This window comes from Mauremys mutica, chromosome 10, assembly GCF_020497125.1.
Source record: "Mauremys mutica isolate MM-2020 ecotype Southern chromosome 10, ASM2049712v1, whole genome shotgun sequence".
NCBI lineage: Eukaryota > Metazoa > Chordata > Testudines > Geoemydidae > Mauremys > Mauremys mutica.
The window spans coordinates 15,530,020-15,553,636 of record NC_059081.1 but is presented as its reverse complement, the minus strand read 5'-3'; the positions used below and the strand labels follow the sequence as shown (position 1 = coordinate 15,553,636).

Below are 23,617 nucleotides of genomic sequence, written 5' to 3'. Positions count from 1 at the left end.
CTAATGATCTAGACGTTCCTAGTAAGCCATGCACCTACAGCGGGGGCCAGGAGCAGCTTCGATATGTGTTTAACCAGTTGCAATGAGTCAGAAGAAGCTGCAGAAAAAAAAGCTGTAGGCAGTTTTGGCTTGTGGGTCTAGGTTGGTACCTGGAAGACACTGAGTCAGCTGAGCCTTCTCTTGACCTAGAGTAGAGGTGCTGGGCCTAAGGATTCTCCAAGAGTGGGTTGCTTTTGTGCTCTTTGTTCCCAGCCATGCTTTAAAAATCTGGAGTCGAGTACATTTGTATCCTGATTTTGTCATTGATTTCTGCTGCGGTCAGGAAAACTGATGTGCAAGACTCTGAAAATCTGCCCTCTTTTGGTGGTGAGGCAATGAAAGTTAACCTTTGAAGGCAATGTGATTCGAAATCAGGTTTCCTCAGTACAACTCTGCCTCTCCTAGTCCTTTCTGTTAGTTTAAGTGTGAAGATAATTATGTGTTTCTCCAAATTTTAAATTGCTTATGTCTATTGGTGAAAGTGGAGAAAAAGGGTTTGTTATGCTGGAATTCACTCTTAAGAATTCTGTCCACCAATATTGGACTCACAGAGCCATATATCTTAATTTTTTTGTGGGGTGTGAAGTGTGATCTGTATGCAGTAAGTACAACAAAATGACACCTACATATTGGCACCTATGAAGTGGTTAAACTGTGTTTTTTTTACAATACAAAAAGTGGGATTAGCAGTCCTCACTACCACATAGGGGAGCTGTGCTAGTCCATCTGTTCTGGACTGAACATTAATTGTTGGTGAAGTGTCAGGAACTGAAAGCTCTGAGGTCAAATTCCCATCTCATTTAATGTGTATGCAACTTGGTTTGAATTAAGTGGGGTTGTACTCATGAAGTGAGAGTAAGATCTAGTCCAAATATTTACATTAATAGCATAAAAGTGACTGCTTGCCTATTGCTTTCCTCACCCTGCCCTTGTGCAGTGTTTCACAGTTGTTCAAGGCACATGTGCTAAATTGGAGTATTTAAACTGACTTCTTTCATAAGACTGGACCTGAGCAAGAAGAGGTCTTTATATTTTCTCAGGTGCTAAATTGTGGAAAGGAAATTACAAAAAAATAAAAGGCAAAAATTGTGAAGATTGGTTCAAGGAGTATGCTGTATGTATTGTTATAGGACAGAGAGAGTGATTTTCCTTGCATTACCTATAAATATGCTCACAGGCAGCCGTGTACATTATGTTGGATCATGTCTGACATATACATATAACACACAAGTCAAAAGCATTGGGTTAGGACTCTTATGGACCTTAGACATTTGGGATGGCCTTGTCTGACTTGGGGAAGTATGAAATATACTGCCCTTGTATGAGTATGAGGGAAAGAGAGAATGTGACTCCTTTGAGTGACTTCTCTTATTAAGTATCCAACCTATTATTTACTGTCTCACCGCTAAGGGAGTTCTCCTTTGGCTTGGGCAGTAAAGGCTTCTGCTTTTGGTGCTGAAAGACCCTTCTAAGATCCCATGAGGCCCATGTGGTTTGTTTGTATCAAAGAATGTGGGTTGTCACAACACCTTTCTTGCCTCAGATGTTTGCAAACTTGTTCAGAAACAATCTTCTGCATGTGCAAAAAAAGTCTTAGTATTTATTTGAAGTTATAAATTATAGTAAGCTGCACCCATTCTTTGCCCTGAGTGACTACCCCATTGGCTAAAACAAGCAAAAGAATGCTAAAAGACTATCCGTGAATAGAACCATGCTCATCCCTCAGTCTGCTCCCTCCTTAGTAGCCTGAGTAAAAAAAGAGAGAGAAAAGATGGCTTAGCAACATGGCCAGAAGTTTAACAAATCTGGGCACTGGTGGGTCAGGGAGAGCAAATTCTAAAACCAAGGACCCCTCACCATGTCACCAGTTTCCTCTCATTTATTCCATGAATACTCCATCTCAGGTGGCTCTGCTGATCTCGTCTATGACCATATGTCACAGAGAAAGACAGCCTCTCAGGTGTCCAGGCCCCAAACCATTTAAGGCATTTATAATTTAAAACTGACACCTCAAGTTCTACTCAGGAGTTTATTGAAAGGCAGTGAATATTATGGTGCACCAGTTTAATGTGCTCCCAAGGTGCAACTCAGTAAATAGATCACAGCATTCTGCACTTGCTTCAACTTCTAAATGCTCCCAAAATGTAATCCCTCATAGAATGTATGATAGCAATCTAATCTTGAGGTGACAAAGGCCTAGATAATTGTGTTAAGGTCAATATCAGAGAGAAAAAGTTGGAACTTGTCTTGCCAGATGCAGATGGAGAAAATGCTGTTTCATGTGGGGAAGGGAGAGAGCAATACCAACCATGTATCACCTTGATGTATTTTTCTATTCTGCAAGACAGTGATGGTGCAGTATGAAATCCTAGACAAAATAGAAGCTATGCATTATTTCCGTTGACAAACGTAAAGTCCCATTTGGCTAATGTTAACAGGAGCTACACATGTAACCAAAGGAGAATATATGCTTACATGGAGCAGTAGTTAACAGAAGCATTCATTTAATATTGTTACAAGCTACTGTTGATTTTTATGAGTGATAGGAGAGCAATTTGCAGATGAACTACTGTATAGAGGAAGAAATGCTGTTCAGTTTAAGAAGGAATACTTTGAACCTTTGGCAGTTTTGTAAGTGGTTTTTCATTACAAAAAAGAAGTTTAACATTATACATTAAAAGCTTGTGTATTTAAACCTTTATGGTCCATACCACTTTAGGTAGAATTACAGTAAATTGCCACTCTTTATTTCTGTAATTATCTTGTAAAAGTGCCAGTTGATATTGTCCTGAAGTTTATGTTCAGCACACATTAACACCAGTCATATTTTGGACAGCTTGTATAAGGTCAATTTGATTGTCTCTTAGGGAAATAAAATTGTTTTAAAAAGACATCTCTATTTAAAAAGATCTAGGAATTACGTACTTTTGAATAATTAAATGAACTACAGAGAGGAGAAGGATGATAATCAGCTCACATATAGTGTGATTATAACAATCTGCAGAATCATTTCTTGTATTAATACATTATTCTGGGATTATATGTAATTATGAAACATTTTTTTTGTTTAATCTCTGTAGGAGCTTGGAAGTAACAGCCCTCCGCAGAGGAATTGGAAGGGAATTGCAATTGCGCTGCTGGTGATTCTAGTTGTATGTTCACTCATCACTATGTCTGTCATTCTTTTAACCCCAGGTAATCTCTCTCTCTCTCTCTCTCTCTTTCTGTATATATATAATATAAAATGTAATCTCTTACTGAAGATATTTTGATTCATAATGTAATCTTGAAAATGACTTATAAGTGTAACAACTCTTGTCTTTGCACGTTTTACTTCTGACTAATCATAGAATCTCAGGGTTGGAAGGGACCTCAGGAGGTCATCTAGTCCAACCCCCTGCTCAAAGCAGGACCAAACCCAACTAAATCATCCCAGCCATGGCTTTGTCAAGCCTGACCTTAAAAACCTCTAAGGAAGGAGATTCCACCACCTCCCTAGGTAACCCATTCCAGTGCTTCACCACCCTACTAGTGAAAAAGTTTTTCCTAATGTCCAACCTAAACCTCCCCCTCTGCAACTTGAGACCATTACTCCTTGTTCTGTCATCTTCTACCACTGAGAACAGTCTAGATCCATCCTCTTTGGAACCCCCTTTCAGGTAGTTGAAAGCAGCTATCAAATCCCCCCTCATTCTTCTCTTCTGCAGGCTAAACAATCTCAGTTCCCTCAGCCTCTCCTCATAAGTCATGTGCTCCAGCCCCCTAATCATTTTTGTTGCCCTCTGCTGGACTCTCTCCAATTTATCCACATCCTTCTTGTAGTGTGGGGCCCAAAACTGGACACAGTACTCCAAATGAGGCCTCGCCAGTGCTGAATAGAGGGGAATGATCACATCCCTCGATCTGCTGGAAATGCCCCTACTTATACAACCCAAAATGCCATTAGCCTTCTTGGCAACAAGGGCACACTGTTGACTCATATTCAGCTTTTCGTCCACCGTAACCCCTAGGTCCCTTTCTGCAGAACTGCTGCCCAGCCATTCAGTCCCTAGTCTATAGCAGTGCATGGGATTCTTCCGTCCTAAATGCAGGACTCTGCACTTGTCCTTGTTGAACCTCATCATATTTCTTTTGGCCCAATCCTCTAATTTGTCTAGATCCCTCTGTATCCTATCCCTACCCTCCAGCGTATCAACCACTCCTCCCAGTTTAGTCTCATCTGCAAACTTGCCAAGGGTGCAGTCCACACCATCCTCTAGATCGTTAATGAAGATATTGAACAAAACCGACCCCAGCACCAACCCTTGGGGCACTCCACTTGATACCGGCTGCCAACTAGACATGGAACCATTGATCACTACCCATTGAGCCCGACCATCTAGCCAGTTTTCTATCCACCTTACCGTCCATTTATCCAGCCCATACTTCTTTAACTTGCTGGCAAGAATACTGTGGGAGACTGTATCAAAAGCTTTGCTAAAGTCCAGAAATAGCACATCCACTGCTTTCCCCTCATCCACAGAGCCAGTTATCTCATCATAGAAGGCAATTAGGTTAGTCAGGCATGACTTGCCCTTGGTGAATCCATGCTGACTGTTCCTGATCACTTTCCCCTCCTTTAAGTGGTTCAGAATTGATTCCTTTAGGACCTGTTCCATGATTTTTCCAGGGACTCAGGTGAGACTGACTGGCCTGTAGTTCCCTGGATCTTCCTTCTTCCCTTTTTTAAAGATGGGCACTACATTAGCCTTTTTCCAGTCATCCGGGACCTCCCCCGATCGCCATGATTTTTCAAAGATAATGGCCAATGGCTCTGCAATCTCATCGGCCAACTCCTTTAGCACCCTCGGATGCAGTGCATCCGGCCCCATGGACTTGTGCTCGTCCAGCTTTTCTAAATAGTCCCGAACTACTTCTTTCTCCACAGAGAGCTGGTCACCTCCTCCCCATACTGTGCTGCAGAGTGCAGCTGTCTGGGAGCTGACCTTGTCTGTGAAGACAGAGGCAAAAAAAGCATTGAGTACACTAGCTTTCTCCACATCCTCTGTCACTAGGTTCCCTCCCTCATTCAGCAAGGGGCCCACACTTTCCTTGACTTTCTTCTTGTTGCTAACATACCTGAAGAAACCCTTCTTGTTACTCCTAACATCTCCGGCTAGCTGCAACTCCAAGTGTGATTTGGCCTTCCTAATTTCACTCCTGCATGCCTGAGCAATACTTTTATACTCCTCCCTGGTGATTTGTCCAATCTTCCACTTCTCGTAAGCTGTTTTTTTGTGTTTAAGACGAGCAAGGATTTCATTGTTAAGCCAAGCTTGTCGCCTGCCATATTTACTTTTCTTCCTACACATCGGGATGGTTTGTTCCTGCAACCTCAATAAGGATTCTTTAAAATACAGCCAGCTTTCCTCGACTCCTTTCCCTGTCATGTTATTCTCCCAGGGGATCTTGCCCATCAGTTCCCTGAGGGAGTCGAAGTCTGCTTTTCTGAAGTCCAGGGTCTCTGTTCTACTGCTCTCCTTTCTTCCTTGTATCAGGATCCTGAACTCGACCATCTCATGGTCACTGCCTCCCAGGTTCCCATCCACTATTGCTTCCTCTACTATTTCTTCCCTGTTTGTGAGCAGCAGGTCAAGAAGAGCTTTTCCCCTAGTTGGTTCCTCCAGCACTTGCACCAGGAAATTGTCCCCTACACTTTCCAGAAACTTCCTGGATTGTCTGTGCACTGCTGTATTGCTCTCCCAGCAGATATCGGGGTGATTAAAGTCACCCATGAGAACCAGGGCCTGTGATCTAGCAACTTCTGTTAGTTGCTGGAGGAAAGCCTCATCCACTTCATCCCCCTGGTCTGGTGGTCTGTAGCAGACTCCCAGCACGACATTACCCTTGTTGTTCATACTTCTAAATTTAATCCAGAGACTCTCAGGTTTTTCTGCAGTTTCATACTGGAGCTCTGAGCAGTCATACTGCTCTCTTACATACAACGCAACTCCCCCACCTTTTCTGCCCTGCCTATCCTTCCTGAACAGTTTATATCCATCCATGACAGTACTCCAATCATGTGAGTTATCCCACCAAGTCTCTGTTATTCCAATTACATCATAATTCCTTGACTGTTCCAGGACTTCTAGTTCTCCCTGCTTGTTCCCCAGGCTTCTTGCATTTGTGTATAGGCATGTAAGATAACTCACTGATCGTCCTGGTGTCCCAGTATGGGGCTGGAGCCCTCTCCTCTTGCACTCACCTACTTGTGCTTTCTCCCGATATCCCACTTCCCCACTTACCTCGGGGCTTTGGTCTCCTTCCCCCGGTGAACCTAGTTTAAAGCCCTCCTCACTAGGTTAGCCAGCCTGCTTGCAAAGATGCTCTTCCCTCTCTTCGTGAGGTGGAGCCTGTCTCTGCCTAGCAATCATTCTTCTTGGAAGACCATCCCAGACTACTTGAATTTCAGTATCCAAAGCAGACACAGGATGACGTAATTGATGCAAAGTTGGGACCTGCCATTATACACGCAGTCAAAATCCCCCTTGGCTTCAGTCATGTGTGGTTGCCTCCTAGTGTATTTTCAGATCCCTTGGTATATACAGAAAACTTGGTTTAAAATGTGCTAATACTGAACATGAAATGTTTATACTCAGCCACATCAGTGTATATGTATCTCTCACTGTCATATACACACAATAAATCAGAGAGAACTGAAGCTATTTATTTAACAACTGATTTGCAAAAATAATATTAATATGCCTATTAATCAAGTCCTGGGCAATGTAAATTCCTACACATGGATGGTTTGATTTTGCTGCAAGTTTTCTTTATTCTAATTTATCCAAGAAATATTTTTAGAGGAAATCCTTTTTCTGTTGGGATAGCAAACATTACAGGGATAGAAGCCCAGATAGAAGGCAACATATGCTGCAGAGAAAAGAAAAATCTCATTGATTTCTCCCAATCAGACAGAGGTTCTTTAAAATAAGTGAACTGAGAAGCATATATCAGTGGTAAATATTGGTCTGAAAATATTCTGTATTGGAAATGTTATTCATTTGGTTTGTATCTGAATGTGCTTTTTAAGTTGCATAGCCTTGGAATTTGCAAACCATTGATGAAGCTATATATTTTCCTGATTCATTTTCATTCAGTTACGTTTGTATATTTTTTGCATAATTATCTAGTATAGTTTATGAATCAATATGTATATAGTCAGTAATTGGATATTACAAATTCATTTGCATATTTTAGTACTTGAGGTTTAGGTTAATTCAGCATTAATTGAATCATCACACTGGAAAGCTTAGATATGGTGGACCAAATTTAAGTTAGACCCCTAACAGCCCTGTTAGTCTCCCTTAGCCTGTGGTTATGTTGATTTAATTTACACACTATGGAACTGGAAGAAAGTGTAAACAGGCTGTGAAAAATTCCTATAGCTCATAACCAAGGGACAAGTAGAGGTGCTATCTGGGCAAGTAAAAGAGTCAGATTATCTGGCCAGTGGAAAAGAGCTAAAAAGTAGGCAGAGAATGGGCTGAATGATAGCAGGCACAGAAGCTTAGAGCTGCTTCTCAGACAGGAAGGTGGCCAGATTGTCTGGGAAAGGAGAAAAGAGGACGAGGCTACCATTTGGGAGGAAAGGTGGCTGAACAGAGCATGCTGGAGTGCTAGACTGTGCTGCTTTCCCTGTATTATGGAGATATCCACTAAGTACACCCAAGGCTGGGAGGCTTGTGGCCACCAGGCTCAAGAGAAAACGATGGGTAATGGTGGTTGGTGACTCCCTTCTAAAGGGGGCAAAGGCCTGAGCTGGCATCCCAGGAGATGTGGTGCCTGCCAGGGCCCATAGCTGAGATGTTGTGGAAGGATTGCTGAGGATCATCTGGCCCTCAGACTATTGCCCCATGCTGCTCACTCAAGTGGGCAATAATGATACTGAAAGATATGACTCTGAGCAGATCAGAAGTGACTATAGGACTCTTGGAGTAAGGGTGAAAGAGTTGGGGGCACAGGTGGTGTTCTCTTTGATCCTTCCAGTCAAGAGTAGGGGTCCCGGCAGAGAGAGACATATTCTGGAGGTGAATGTATGGCTGCACAAATACTGTTGCCAATAGGGCTTTGGCTTCCTTGACCATGGGGTCCTGTTCCAAGTAGAGATGGGGTCCACCTTTCAAGGATGGGGAAGAGTATCTTCAGATACAGACTGGCTAAGACGGGCTTTAAACTAGATTTGATGGGGCAGAAGACAAATGCTCACAGATAAGTCCAAAACATAGAAATCTGGGTGAAGGGTAGGAATCTGTGGGGAAATGGGAAATTGCAGGATGGACAAAGGAGGAATATAGAGCAGAAATCTAATAATCATCTTAGATGTCTGCATACTAGTGCAAGGAGTATGAGGAATAAACAGGCAGAACTAAAAATACTAGTGAACAATCACAAATATAATTGGCGTCACAAAAATATGGTGGGATAATTCACAACTGAAATATTGGTATAGAAGTGCTCAGGAAGGACAGTCAGGGAGAAAAGGGAGGAGGTGTTTCCTTATATATAAAACATGTATATGTTTGCACTGAGGCTGGGATAGAAGTGGGAGGCAGACCTGCTGAAAGTCCCTGGTTAAGATATATGGGATAGAAAACAAGGGTGATGTCATGGTAGGGTGTCTCCTATAAACCACCTACCCAGGGAGACATGGATGAGACTTTTTAAAAACAACTAACATAATCATCCAAAGCACAGGACTTGGTGCAGATGGGGGGCTTCAACATCTTTGGGAAAATAAGATAGCAGGGCTTGGATTATTCAACAAATTCTTGGAATGCCTTGGAGACAACTTTTTATTATAGAAGGTGGAGAAAACAACTAGGAAAGAGGCGATTCTGACAAACAGGGAGGAACTAGTTGAGAATCTGAAGGTGAAAGGCAGCTAGTTTGGGTGAAAGTGATTGTGAAATGATGAGGTTCATGATTGTAAGGAATGGTAGAAGGGAAAACAGCAGAATAAAGACACTTTCAAGAGGGCAGACTTTAGCAAACTCAGGCCTGGTCTACACTAGGACTTTAATTCGAATTTATCAGCGTTAATTCGAACTAACCGCTCAACCGTCCACACCAGGAAGCCATTTAATTCGAACTAGAGGGCTCTTTAGTTCGAATTTGGTACTCCACCCCGGCAGGTGGAGTAACGCTAAATTCGACACGGCTAGCTCGAATTAGGCTTGGTGTGGATGCTAATCGAACTTAGTAGCTCCGGGAGCTATCCCACACTGCACCACTCTGTTGACGCTCTGGACAGCAGTCCGAGCTTGGATTCTCTGCCCAGCCACACAGGAAATGACCCGCGAAAATTTGAATTCATTTTCCTGTCTGGGCACTTTGAATCTGACGTTCTGGTTGCACATCGGGGCGAGCTCCGCAGCACCTGCAACGATGCAGAGTTCTCCAGCAGAGGAGTCCGGGCAATCCCAGAATAGAAAGAGGTCCCCAGCATGGACTGACAGGGAAGTCATGGATCTGATCGCTGTGTGGGGCGAGGAGTCTGTGCTCTCGGAGCTGCGCTCCAGCAAGCGGAACGCAAAGACCTTCGAGAAGGTCTCGAAAGCCATGAAAGAGAAAGGATACAGCCGGGATGCGATGCAGTGCCGCGTGAAAGTCAAGGACCTAAGACAAGGGTATCAAAAAGTCAGAGCGGCAAACGGACGCTCCGGAGCACAGCCCCAGACATGCCGCTTCTACGAGGCACTGCATGCCATTCTAGGTGGGTCTGCCACAACTGCCCCACCAGTGACGGTAGACTCCGAGGATGGAATAGTGTACCGGGACAGTTCCTCCTCGATGTTCGCCGATGGGGAAGATGAGGAAGGGTCTTTTGAGGACGGCGCAGGCGACAGCGAACACACTCCCGCTTTCCCTGACAGCCAGGATCTCTTCATCACCCTCACAGAGATCCCCTACCAACCCTCCCCTGCTGTGAACCCGGACTCGGAATCAGGGGAAGGATCAGGCGGTAAGTGCTACACACGTATAAACATTTATTTTTTATAACATTGTTATAGAAAAAATAGAAACTGTATTTACAAAATTCTAAATATTAAACTATATGAAGAGAAGGTCCACACAAATGGGGATAGAAAAATAATCCTCTAGCGACATTTCCACGAAGGTGTCACTCAGTTCCTCGCAAAGCCTCCGCATGAGGTTCGTCGGAAGAGGTGCCTTGTTGGGTGCTCCGTGGAAGCAGACTCTTCCACGCCAGGACATCCGAATATAGAGTGGAACCATTGCCTCGACTAGCATTGCTGCATATGGTCCTGGTCTGTGCAGTGCGTCTCGTAACATCCTGTCTTTCTGGGCACGAGTGACCCGCCTCAGGGTGATCTCGTTCTGCAAATACTGCATCTAAGTAGGGCAATTAGTGTAGTGTTACTATTGTTAATGGTTTACAATTAGGTTGCATAACAACGACCCTCGCCTAACAGCCACGTGCGAGAGGCCACAGAGAACAAGCATCCATTGATCGTTCCCGTGCACTGGCGGGAGGGGCTGCAAAAGGCTCATCCTTTCTGCTTTGCACATTTCCTTTAGCAGGAGAGCACAGCTAACCACTAACTGATAAGCAGTATGTACTGTAAGGCTTACCAGGACTTTGTGCAAGAGGGATGCAGCTGTCTCCTCGCTTGTGCGCTGTCCAGTGCAATGGCGCCGCCAATGAGAGCGTATTCCGAAATCTCGGACTAGTTCTGAGATCTCCTGAGACTTGGTTCCCTCTTTGGTCTTGTTAACTGAAACTGACTAGACTGTGTTTAGTGTTGGCAAACATGTATGTGTTCAAGGAAATCACCTACTTTTTCGCATCACACAGCTTCGGCTCTTTCCCGGACTGCCCCGGCATCCCCCTCGCAGAGGCTGGCTCAGATTAGACGCCGAAAGAAAAAGACTAGGGATGACATGTTCCAGGAACTGATGGCCTGCTCCAGAGCGGAGGCGGCAGAGCAGAGACAGTGGAGGGACACCCTGTGTCAGCAGCATCGCACACACATGGAACGGGAGGATAGGTGGCGCAGGAAGACCAGCAGGCGACTCAAACGCTGCTTGGTCTAATGAGGGAGCAAACGGACACGCTCCGGCGCCTTGTAGATGTTCTGCAAGACCGCAGGCAGGAGGAGAGAGCCCCCCTGCAGTGCATCTGCAACTGCCCTCCAACGCCAAGAAGTCCTGTCCCCCCCTCACCCAAAGTTACAAGAAGGAGGGGCGGTAGGGGCCGTGAGAACTGTCCCTGCACCGCAGCAGACCGCTAATGTTCGAGACACTTCTCGCGCTGTAAATTTGTACAAGTTCTTTCCTTACAGCATCAACCAGTCCCAACTCCAAGTTTAAACCCCCCACTGTGTACTACATTATTAAAAGCGGTTTGGTGTTACTCACTGTTTCCGTCACGTTTCTCGTGTCAGAAGACTTTCTGTGGGGGTGTGTGTGTGGGGGGGGGGGGGATTGTAATTGCAGTGCATAGCCCACAGTACCATGGTACAGACTTGGGTGCAGGGTCAACTGCAGGGCACACACAGACTGCAGTCACTAGGCACCAGGGTCAGTCTGTGTGGTGTATGCTGCCCCGGGTCTTTCGTTGATGTGTATGCTTGTCCAGGGTCCTGGTGCCTGCCATCCCCGAATGTAAAGGCAGGCTTCCCTTCACATGCACTTCGACCGTAGCCACGATCCTCCCCGGTGCCCTGAGCCCCAAAAAGAGCCCTCATCCAGGGGCAGATACTCACTCTTCCCCCACACCCCTCACCCCTTCCAACGCCCAAACCCACAGCCCACAGCCGTCATGTAAACCCCTATCCAAAGACGGCACCCCTCGCCCCTTCCTGCAAACCCACCCATTCCTGCAACCCTCCCCCTACATGCACAACCACCGTAAACCGTCCCCCACCCCACAGACCTATGTAGGAGCAGGAGGCTGTCCGTCCTGTTTTGGACAAGCGGTCTGTACATCAGTGCACACCTTACCCAGCACAGAATGCTTACATGTTTCAACCAAGAAACAGAAATGCAAAGTCAACGAAAGATTTATGATTAATTACTGTAACATTTCATTAGTTTTAAAACGTGCTTTGGAAGTGGGGGAAACTTGGAGAACCGGGTTTGTGAGCTCAGATCTAACTGGACACATACAGACACAGGCCCATGATCAGGCTCTCTTAAAATCAAGTGGACAGTCACAGGTTACCCTGCTCTGCGAGGAAACTCACTTTCAAAGCCTCCCTGATGCACAGTGCTTCCCGCTGGGATATTCTCTCGGCACGGGTGTCTGGCTGATCGTAAACAGCAGCCAGGCGATTTGCCTCAACCTCCCAAGCGGCCAAAAAGGTCTCGCCCTTGCTCTCACATAGATTGTGGAGCACACAGCAAGCAGCAATAACTACTGGGATATTCTTTTCGCTGATGTCCGAGCGAGTCAGTAAGCTCCGCCATCTCCCCTTGAGACGTCCGAAAGCACACTCCACCACCATTCTGCACTTGCTCAGCCGGTAGTTGAAGAATTCCTTCGCACTGTCCAAGGCGCCTGTATAGGGCTTCATGAGCCAGGGCATTAGCGGGTAGGCCGGGTCCCCGAGGATCACTGTAGGCATCTGCATCAGACCAGAGTTCCTGAACACACGCGCGTCATGAACCTTGCCCGCCCACCCGACGTTGATGTTGGTAAAACGTCCCCTATGGTCCACCACAGCTTGCAGCACCATTGAAAAGTAGCCCTTTCGGTTAATGTACTCGCTGGCCTGGTGGGCTGGTGCCAGGATAGGGATGTGAGTCCCATCTATAGCCCCACCGCAGTTTGGGAATCCCATCGCGGCGAAGCCATCTATGATGACCTGGACATTTCCGAGAGTCACTACCTTTGAGAGCAGTTGCTCAACGATTGCGTGGGCTACTTGAATGACAGCAACCCCCACGGTAGATTTGCCCACGCCAAAGTGGTTCGCTACTGACCGGTAGCTGTCTGGCGTTGCTAGTTTCCAGAGAGCAATGGCCACTCGCTTATGCACACTCAGGGCTGCTCGCATGCGTGTGTCCTGGCGCTTCAGGGCAGGGGACAGCAAGTCACACAGTTCAAGGAAAGTGCCCTTACGCATCCTGAAGTTTCGCAGCCACTCTGTGTCATCCCAGACCTGCAGCACTATGCGGTCCCACCAGTCTGTGCTTGTTTCCCGGGCCCAGAATCGCCGTTCCACACCATGAACGTGACCCATTGCCACCATGATCTCCACGGCGCGGCGTACCCTGCTTTGTGAGAGGTCTGCGCCACTCTCCTCACCGCGCTGCCGGAGCCTCCTCGCCCGATTTCTCAGCAGCTGACTGTTGCAGAGGTGGACGATAAGGTGCGAGGAGTTGACAACGGCCATAAGTGCAGCGATGATCGCAGCAGGCTCCATGCTCGCAGTGATGTGGCGTCCGCGCTGTAACCGACCAGACAAGGGCGCGAACAGATTTCCCGCCGGCGCTTTCAGGGAGGGAGGGCGTGATTGACGGTTGAATGATGACAGTTACCCAAAACCACCCTCGACACATTTTTTCACCCAGCAGGCATTGCGAGCTCTACCCAGCATTCCAATGGGCAGCGGGGACTGCGGGAACTGTGGGATAGCTTCCCACAGTGCACCGCTTCCAAAGTCGACGCTGGCCCCGTGAATGTGGACTCAGAAGTTCGAATTTGTGTATTTAGTATGGATACACAAATTCGACTTCATAAGGTCGAATCCACAAATTCGACTTAAGTAGATTCGAAATAGTCCTGTAGTGTAGACAAGGCCTCATAGAATTGGTAGGCAAGATCCCATGGGAAGCAAGCAAAGGGAAAAAAGAATTCAGGAGAGCTGGCATGTATTTAAAGAGACACTATTAAGGGCACAAGAGCAAACTATCCTAATGCATAGGAAAGAAAGGAAGTATGGGAAGAGGCCACTCTAGTTTAACCAGGAGATTTTCAATGACCTGAAACTCAGAAAAAAAAAAAAAGTACAAGAAGTGGAAACTAGGTCAAATTACAAAAGGATGAATGTAACCCCCCCCCCAAAACCTCATAAACATGTAGGAACATAATTAGAAAAGCCAAGGCATAAAATGAGCTCAATCTATCTAGGGTAAACAAGAAATGTATTTGTAAAATTCTGAGATTCAAGAGGAAGACCAGTGACAGGATAGGCCGAAGTGTTTCAGTTTTCACTAAAAAGGTTAGCAGTGATTGGATGATTAATACAGTGAACATCTGTGTGAATGAGTTAGGATCTGAAGCTAAACTAGGAAAAAAACAGGTTAAGAATGACTTAGACAAGTTAGATGTCTTCAAGTCAGCAATACATGCTAGAATACTAAAGGAATTGGATGAAACAATTTCTGAGCCATCAACGATTATGTTTGAGAACTCGTGGAAGATGGAAGAGATCCCAGAGGACTGGAAAAGAGCAAGTATAGTACCTATCTATAAACAGGGGAATAAGGACAACTCAGGAAATTATAGACCAGTCATCTTAATTTAGGTACCCGGAAAGATAATGGAGCAAATAATCAAACAATCAATTTGTAAGCACCTAGAAGAAAATAAAGCAATAAATAACAGTCAACAAAGATTTGTCAAGAACAAATCATGCCAAACAATCTAATATCCTTCTCTGATGGGGTAACAAACCTTTTAGATGGGGAAAAACAGTAGATGTGATATATCTCGACTTTTGCTACTATCTCACATAACCATCTCATAAACAAACTAGAGAAATCTAGCCTAGATGAACCGACTGTAAGTTGGTGTCATAAACAGATAGTTAAGGGTTAAGGTCTGTTTTACCTGTAAAGGGTTAACATGTAGTACCTGGTGACCACCTGACCAGAGGACCAATCAGAGATAAGATTTTTTCAAATCTCTGTGGAGGGAAGCCTTTGTCTGAGTGAGAACTGTTTTTGGATCTAACAGAAGACAGTCATGTCTCCAAGTTCTCCTGGAGTAGTTTCTACTAATTAATAGTGAGTATTAATTAGAAAGGCGAATTAGTCTTATGATTTGATTTCTATATTTGCAATTGTGTGTTTGCTAAAGGAAATGCTTTATTCCTGTTTGCTGATATTGCTTTTACTGAGAAAAGGGGGAGAGGGGATTCTCTCCAGAGATTGATAAGGTTATACCCTATGAGTGTCCAGCTTGGGCTCATAGAGATTCTGTACTTTCTTTTTGTTCTCTTAATAAATTCTTTTCTATTAAGGACTTGTTGGTCTTTCCTTGGGTGGATTCTCAGGGAAAGGGGAGGGGGAGGTATCCCTCTGTAGTTGGATCCCGGTATCTCTCCTAGGAAAAGGGAGGGGGGGAGGAAGCAGGGGGAATGGTTTGTTTCTCCTGGGTGTAAGAACTCCATGGATTTGGGGCTCTTGGAATCCCCTAGGATTTTGGGGAAGGACTGTGTCTCAATTCACATTTCTTAATTGAGCGGTGGCAGCGAGAAGGAACCCCACCCTAAGGGTTAGGGTGGTGGCAGAATACCTGCGGGTCCCCATCTTTGAACCCACAAGCTCAAAGTGGGGGTGAGATCCCATAGGACATGGTGGCAGAATACCTGCGGGTCCCCATCTTTGAACCCACAAGCTCAAAGTGGGGGTGAGATCCCATAGGACATGGTGGCAGCTTACTAGATCTAAACTAGGATTTTAGTTTAGAGGGAAACCAAGTCAGGTCCCCACATTGGAGCCGAACAGCTCCAAGTGGGGGTGAGACCTTTGACATGGTGACATGCGGGTCCTCACTTTGAAACTGCCCAGTTTCAAGTGAGGGTAGACCCATGACAGTTGGGTACACAACTAGCTGGAAAATTATGGTCAAACTAGTTATTAATAGTTCACAATCGTGCTGGAAGAGCATATTGAGTGGGGTCTCACAAGGATCTGTGCTAATATGGTTCTGTTCAATATCTTCTTAAATGATTTAGAAAATGGCATAGAGAGTACACTTCTAAAGATTGTGGATACCACCAAGCTGTGAGGGGTGCAAGTGCTTTGGAGGGCAAGATTAGAATTCAAAATGATCTTAACAAACTGAAATAAATAGGATGAAATTCAGTAAGGAAAAATGCAAAGTTCTACACTTAGGAAGGAATAATCAGTTGCCCAAATGGGAAATGACTGCTTAGGAAAGAATACTGCAGAAATGGATCTGGGGGTTATAGTGGATCACAAAATAAATATGGATCAACAATGTAATACTTTTGTGTGAAAAAAAAAAAAAAAAAAAAAAAAAAAGTGAACATCATCCTGTGATGTATTAGCGGGAGTGTTTTAAGCAAGACATGAGAAGTAATTCTTCCAGTATTCTCAGCACTGCTAAGGCCTCAGCTGGAGTATTGTATCCAGTTCTGGACAGCATGCTTTAGGAAAGATGTGGACCAATTGGAAAAAGTCCAGAGGAGAGCAACAAAAATGATTGAAGGTCTAAAAAAATGTCACCTGTGAGGAAAGATTGGAAAAAAAAGCCAACTGGGTATGTTTAGTGTGGAGAAGAGAAGACTGGGGGCAGCAGGGACATCGTATTCTTGAAATATGTAAAATCTGTAATGAAGTGAAGGGTGATAAATTGTTCTCCTCAACCACTGAGGACAGGACAACAAGTAATAGGCTTAAATTGAAGCAAGGGAGATTTAGGTTAGACTTTAGGAAAAACTTCCTAACTGTAGGAATAGTTAAGCAGAAAGAAATTACCTAAGGAGGTTGTGGAATCTCTGTTATTAGAGATTTTTAAGAATAGGATTGATAAACACTTGTCAGGGATGGTCTACATAATACTTAGTCCTACCTTAGTGCAGGGGACTGGACTAGATGACCTACCAAGGTTCCTTCCACGCCTACATTTCTATGATTTCTATGTATGCTTGGCTGATATGCAGTGCAGAGCACTAAAAACAATGATCAAAAGCAATCATTTGGTTGTCTCCCATTTGGAACATATTGGAAAAGATGAGTTGGGCTGATCTAACCCCAGTTAGAGGGGAGCGGATTCTTCAGGGGATCGAGAGAGGTAAATTTGGGAACATGTATGTCATGATATACCCAAAGCCATTCTAGTAACTGAAGTATATTTCTTTCTTTTCAAGGAGAGGATTTATTGTTCAAGGGGATGGCAAAAGCTAGAAAGAATTATGCTGAAACTCAGAGCAATTAAAGTCAATTCTGGCCCTTACATTTGAAAACCTATTGTTAACAGTGGAAAATTTGAAGAAGTATTTAAAAGTCTTCAGAGGCAAAGATTTTTTTTTAAAAGACCCTCTACAACACATGGATTAACATTATGTTATGTTATTAGAATGTATGTCCCCCCTTACACTGGTCTTTGCTAACACTTCAAGTCACACAAGTGAAAACCAGTATTGTCATCTCAGTTGCTATGATATCCCTAAGAAACTTCGCAGTTTTGTGTAATTAGCAGAATCTGCTCTGCAAAGATCTAGGACTGGAAAAAAAAGGATTTTATGCAGGTCAGGAATGAAGGACATAAAGAGAGCTTTGAGAGGAAGCTTGCATCACACCTGCCTGGTGTCTCGAGCCAGTGCTGTCCACCCCTCAATTTCATGAGCAAATCATTTATATTTTTATTCTAATTATTTATTATTATTTTATAAAAGCTTTTAAAACTAGTTAGGTAAACTGAGATTTTTGCTTATGTGTGTTATTATATGACAGTTCTCTTCCAAAGAACTGTCATTGTTACAGCCTTCTGATGTGTTTCATTTAATGCAGTTGCTTTCAGACCAGAGAGTAATGCTGTTAAGTACACTGGTTTGATACGTTTTCACTTTGGTATGAAATGTAATGGTGAAATTATGGATGGATAAAAACCAAATTCTATGTAGCATTTGTATCTAAAGAACACCTCCTTTTAATCTAATCCTTGGTGGAACTGGTTAAGCTTCCTAGATATACATAAAATTGTACTTATTCTATGACTTCTTTGCTGCTGCATTTCAACGCTTTATCTGTTTTCCCTTTTCCAATATACAGCCAACTTATTTTATGCATCCGACGAAGTGGGTATTCACCCACAAAAGCTCATGCTCCAATATGTCTGTTAGTCTATTAGGTGCCACAGGACTCTTTGCTGATTATTTTGCTGCAAACTTTTACTTGAACCTGTTTCTTAATTTTCCATCAATTCTGACAGTACTAGAGGATTTGTGCAGTTTTATAATTGCAGATATCCTGTATGGTAAACCATGTGATTTTGTGGCTTTCCATAATGTTTTCCTCCAAACTGAATCGAATACGTTCATGTAGTTGATGAAAACAGCAAACATCTTAAATCTCCATTGTCCCTTTTTTCCATCAACTGTCAAAGCATGAATCAAGCCTAGTCTGGTGATTTCTCCTCCTGCTGATAATAGCCCACTTTAATTGATTTATCTCATTAGAGTTGGTAAGGCAACCCCCATCTTTTCCTGTCTGTCTATCTGTCTAGCTATCTACTGTATTTTCCACTCCATTCATCTGATGAAGTGGGTTTTAGCCCACGAAAGCTTATGCCCAAATAAATTTGTTAGTCTCTAAGGTGCCACAAGTACTCCTAGTCTGAATCTGCACAAAATCTTACCTATCGCTTCCTCTAAAAGTGGCCTTAATCTGTTGACAATAGCTTTCCCAATATTTATAATAATCTTATGGCTCTATAATTATTCACATTGGTAGGATCTCTTTTTTTTCTGAATTGGTACAACTATTGCCTTTAGCCAGTCATTGGTATCTCCTTTTGTTCCCATACCCTATAATATATTTTTTCCAAATGCTTTGAATATTGCTTGTCCTGCCAGCTGTTAGCAGTTTAGCTGTTACATTGTCTAATCCTGTAGATTTCCCATTTTTAGCTGCCTTACTTCTCTCTCTATTTCTTCTTCTGATGGTGGTTCCATGCTGGTAGCCATTCTACGCTGCAAACTGCCCTGTTCATCCAGCATGTCTAGAATGCTCGCATCTGGATGAAATACAGGCTTCAGCACTTTGTTAAAATGCTCCTTCCATATTTCCAGCACCTCTTTGGCATTTGTTGTCAGTTCACCAGTAGCCTTTCTGATGACTTGCATCATTGGCCTGACTGTGTGTCCATACAGCTTAACCATTTTTTATATTGTTCTGATGTCTTGTTTTCTTGATGCCTCTTGTAGTTGTTGAGCCTCTTCTTTCCAGCACTTTTGCTTGTTCAATCTTCACTGCCTTGCACTCTTATTTCTTCCTCTTTCCTAGCAGTCTTGCCTTGTTTACACTTTTCTTGTAATGTTCTTGTTTCATTGTTGTCCAGCTTTCCCATGTTTTACTTCCGCCTTCCAATAACTTCCTCCACTGTATTTTGTACTGCTTGCTATAATATTTCCCATCTGTTCTGTAGTGACATTTCTTCATCATAAATTAATGGCCTGAAATGCCCTCCAAGCATCATCTTGTATGCCTCCCTCACAGAGCTATCCTTTGACTTATCAAGATCAAATTTGGCTCCAGTTGCACCCATCTTTGCTTTGCACTATCACTTAACCTTTCCCATTAGTTGTTCATGATCACTGCCATGCTTGGCACTTCTGTAGACTTTAACATCCATCAATTATCTTCTATGCTTTTTACTAATAATCATGTGGTCAATCTGGATTTTACCTTGCCCATCTGCTGAGTTCCATATAACCTTGTGCATATCTTTGGCAGAACTTGTTTTCCTCACAATGTGCATCTCACGGCTAGTTCTTAACGTTTCCTCATTATCATTTGTAATGTTGTCTAGGTATGGCTAAGTCTAGTACTGCATATTGCTTTGTTCAACAGAAATAATATCTTTTGATTGCAGTTAACTAGCACATTTAATTGCATTGTGGGGCACGTAATTTCCTGCCAAGTACCTAGAACTAAACAGGTGTCACAACAATACATTCTGTGTATTTCTAAAGTTTCAAACAGTAATTCAAATCCTACTTATTGTTCCCAAGAGAAGAACAAATGTTGAATGAGATAAGTTATTTGTCATAAGAATTTGGGACATTAGTTCCATACAAATAATTACATTAATACAAATAATAAAAAGAAGAGCTCTGTGTAAGCTAAAAAGCTTCTCTCTTTCACAAACAGAAATTGGTCTAATAAAAGATAGTACCTCACCCACCTTGACATTAATAGAGACATTGTCTTTTCATTTTCTTTTGTAAAGGATATAAGCAGTGTTAAAATAAAAAAAAAACACAAATTTCAAGGATTTTTATTATGACATGAAATAAAACTTGAATTTGTAGAACTAATTGGAGCAGATATTCATTATATTGATAATGAGGCATACAAGCAGAACTGGTGATATCTTACGTATTGTTAAAAGAGAATCAGGACTGAAGAAGTAAAAAATACAACTATAGAAAAGTGCAGGAACTTGTTCATTTTACATTGCTTGTTCATACTATGAATCTCCACTGATTCCTAAATTTTCCAAGAGACTTCTTATAGCATTTGTGTTAAATTCCAAATACCATAATATTAAGATCATGGGGGAGGAAAAGAATCATAGCTTGTTAGATACTATACCAGATATGTACAATATGTTTATTCTGGTACTGTCGACTGGGTTTAGGTTATTTTTCTTAAGCTAATACTGAGGAATGTAAGTTGTTCCATGTAGTGATGATAATATTTTGCTTGTATATAGTGCTTTTCATCCATATATATCAAAGTGCTTTATAAAAACATTATTATGCCCAGTTTACAGATGGGAAAATGGAGACACAGAGTTGATATGACTCCCCCAAGGTCACACAGCTGGTCAGTGACAGAGCTGGGAATGGAAGTCAGGCCCTATTCCATCATACTGGGGTATGATGTCTCCCACTGACCTTTTCTGTGTAGTTTAGAATCAGGATTCACAAACACAAGCTGAAACTGACTGTCTACCTTGTAGTTGAGTGCAAGATCTTAAGGTTAAGAGTCACACTGTCTCTCTGCTCCTGCAGCTGATTAGCATGTTCACGGGGTTGCGCAAAGCGGCCATGGGGCTATGCACTACCTGGAAGTACCGGACCACAAGGTTACGCTTCCTGGAGGTGGAGAAGAAATTGAGTGTGGGAGAGCTGGGGCTCCAGGGAACCAGTCTGACCTGCCTCTGCACAAATCAGATATGAAGTCAGTGCTTTTCATCCTGAGAGTTGTCAGTTACCTTTGGGAAAGAGACCTGAAAATAGAGGAAGAGAAAAGGAAATTATCTTGGGACCAAACTTGTAAACAATATAATCTTATTTTTTCCCCTTTACACTGTTTGTTTAAACACATGAAGTAAAGTATAGTGCACAATTGGAGAGCTGTTTTTCAGTCAACATTGTACAGATTTCTGTTACCTTTATGTTGTTTTATTTCACCTCAAACATTTGAAATTCTCTTTGGCCCTGTCACTTAAAAAAAAATCACCCTCAAGTAAAATTTCTGAGATCAGTTCTTCACATAATTATCTCATCATATTCCTTAAGTTTTGCAATATGTTGCATGTCATTGGTCTCATCGGAGGATTCTGGTTGTCTTTCCTCCCCCAATGCTAGACTGGATTTATTGGACACTGAAAGCTTCTGTGTGACAAACAGGTACAATGAGGGCCCTGGAGGCTTCCCCATTGTACTACCATTCTACCTCCAACACTCTGAAGGGTTTACTCCTCCCTAAGAATGTCAGTAGTTCTGCCTCCAGGCCGCTGTATTGTTTGAAATAAGTTGGCAGACTCCAAGATCTTATGTGGCAATGCAGGGCTCTTATGCCACATAAGATCTTGGAGTCTGCCAACTTATTTCAAACAATACAGCGGCCTGGAGGCAGAACTACTGACATTCTTAGGGAGGAGTAAACCCTAAGTCATATTGATGTCATATTGATGCCAGGTACTTAAACAGTGTATAGAGAAGTAGAGTGTTTACCACTGGGTCATACTGACTGGTGAACTCCACTCCAGCTAGTTATAATTGGATTTGGAGTGTCTCTTGAGGCAGAGGAAACTGGGGGCTGAGCAGAGGGAAACACTAGGATCAGCCAGTTTTGTGGAGAACTTTTAAGCTCAGGTTTATGTTCTATTATTGTTTAAATAAAGTCAGCCCCCCCACCCCATCTCTCCCTCATTGTGCATTCTTTAACTTCATTTCTTCAACTATCAGAAGTGGTGGCAAAGGTGTTTTTTCTGATGTGGACATCTGCACACTAACAACTAGATCTAGGCCATTAATTCATTTCCTATAGGCCATCAGTGACATGTAAATTAGGAACCACTTTTGATCACTACCTATCTTTAATCAATCTGTTTGCCCTCTTTCATTCACAACAATTACAATAGAACTTCACTAATTCCCATTTTACACATCCATACACCCAGGAAGTTATGCACAATAAACCAATGGTCTCTCTCCACTTCTCAGTCAATATTTAAAAGCAAGATGATATACTTAGGTCTCGTATTACCAAGACATAATTTGTTTTCTCAAAGTAGAACAGAATAATTATTCATCTAAAATGTGAAGTATTAAATTAAATAATTACAGCTAAACTAGTTTTGTAAAATAACTGTACAAAGTAAATTTTGTGAGGTGCTATTCTTTCTTTGTTATTGTCTGTTCATTTACTTGCTAATTTGCAAAAGCATTTTCTTATCTATTAGTGCAAATCTACTCTACTTGATTTCTGCTTTGCAGTCTTTAATGTACTAAAAAATGAAGGTTAGCTGTCTGTACTAATGTGCATCAATTGTTAAGCAGTTCAGCTGTCAGTTTACTGCACAGTATAAAAATATAACACTTTTTATCTTTTAATACTTGAATTCAACTCTGACTCCAGTAATCTACAAAATATATATAAGCTACATAATATATGTATAGTTTTTTATGTTTCTAGTTGAATATGTATTAAACTGGAAATACAAAAATCTATCAAGTTAGTTGGGGACCTGGAAAATGTTAGCCCTTCAATGAATAACTCAATACAATTGAAAATGGAAATGGAAGAGAGATGGTAGACTATTCTGCAATGTAATAATAAACATTAAGGGGGAAAAGAGAATCTTTAACAACAGACAGAAAATATACTATATGGTATGCATACAAATTCATATTTAGACTAAAAATATGAATTGCAGCCTTCTGATAGCTTACATGATGAGCAGCTTGTCTTTCCATGAATTAACTGAGCATTTTGGGAATTTAAAAGAGTATTTCTGAGTCTGTTGGGGGCTAAAAAAATTACATAATTTGAGATGTTGACAGAGTGGACACCTAGACTAAAAGATCATAAATTTGGTTTTATTTAAATACCATCTTAGCATTAGGAGAGTTTTACTCTTCAAACATTACGCAGTATAGTTGTTGGAAGACGTCTATTTTTCTAAACTAGATGGTTAAAAACAATGCTTAGAAATGCTAAATTCAATTTAAAGTTATAAAATTCAATTTATAACAAAAATTACTTGGCAAGTATATGAATTGTCAGAATGCTGAGAAAAGTGAGTGCAGCTATCTTTTTGGGCATCCTTTCCATATACTGTCCGGTGTATTTTTAATGATTTTAA

The 23,617-nt window shown here is 42.5% G+C and overlaps 1 protein-coding gene across 2 annotated transcripts in view; it reads left to right on the top strand.

Annotated features, from left to right (window-relative positions):
• DPP10 (dipeptidyl peptidase like 10) overlaps positions 1 to 23,617 on the top strand; it is a 416,863-nt gene that overhangs the window by 83,173 nt on the left and 310,073 nt on the right. For both annotated transcript variants that reach the window (XM_045032139.1, XM_045032140.1), the window contains exon 2: positions 3,120 to 3,234. In XM_045032139.1, the coding sequence (XP_044888074.1) occupies positions 3,120 to 3,234 (115 nt within the window). The remainder of the gene's footprint in view (positions 1 to 3,119; positions 3,235 to 23,617) is intronic.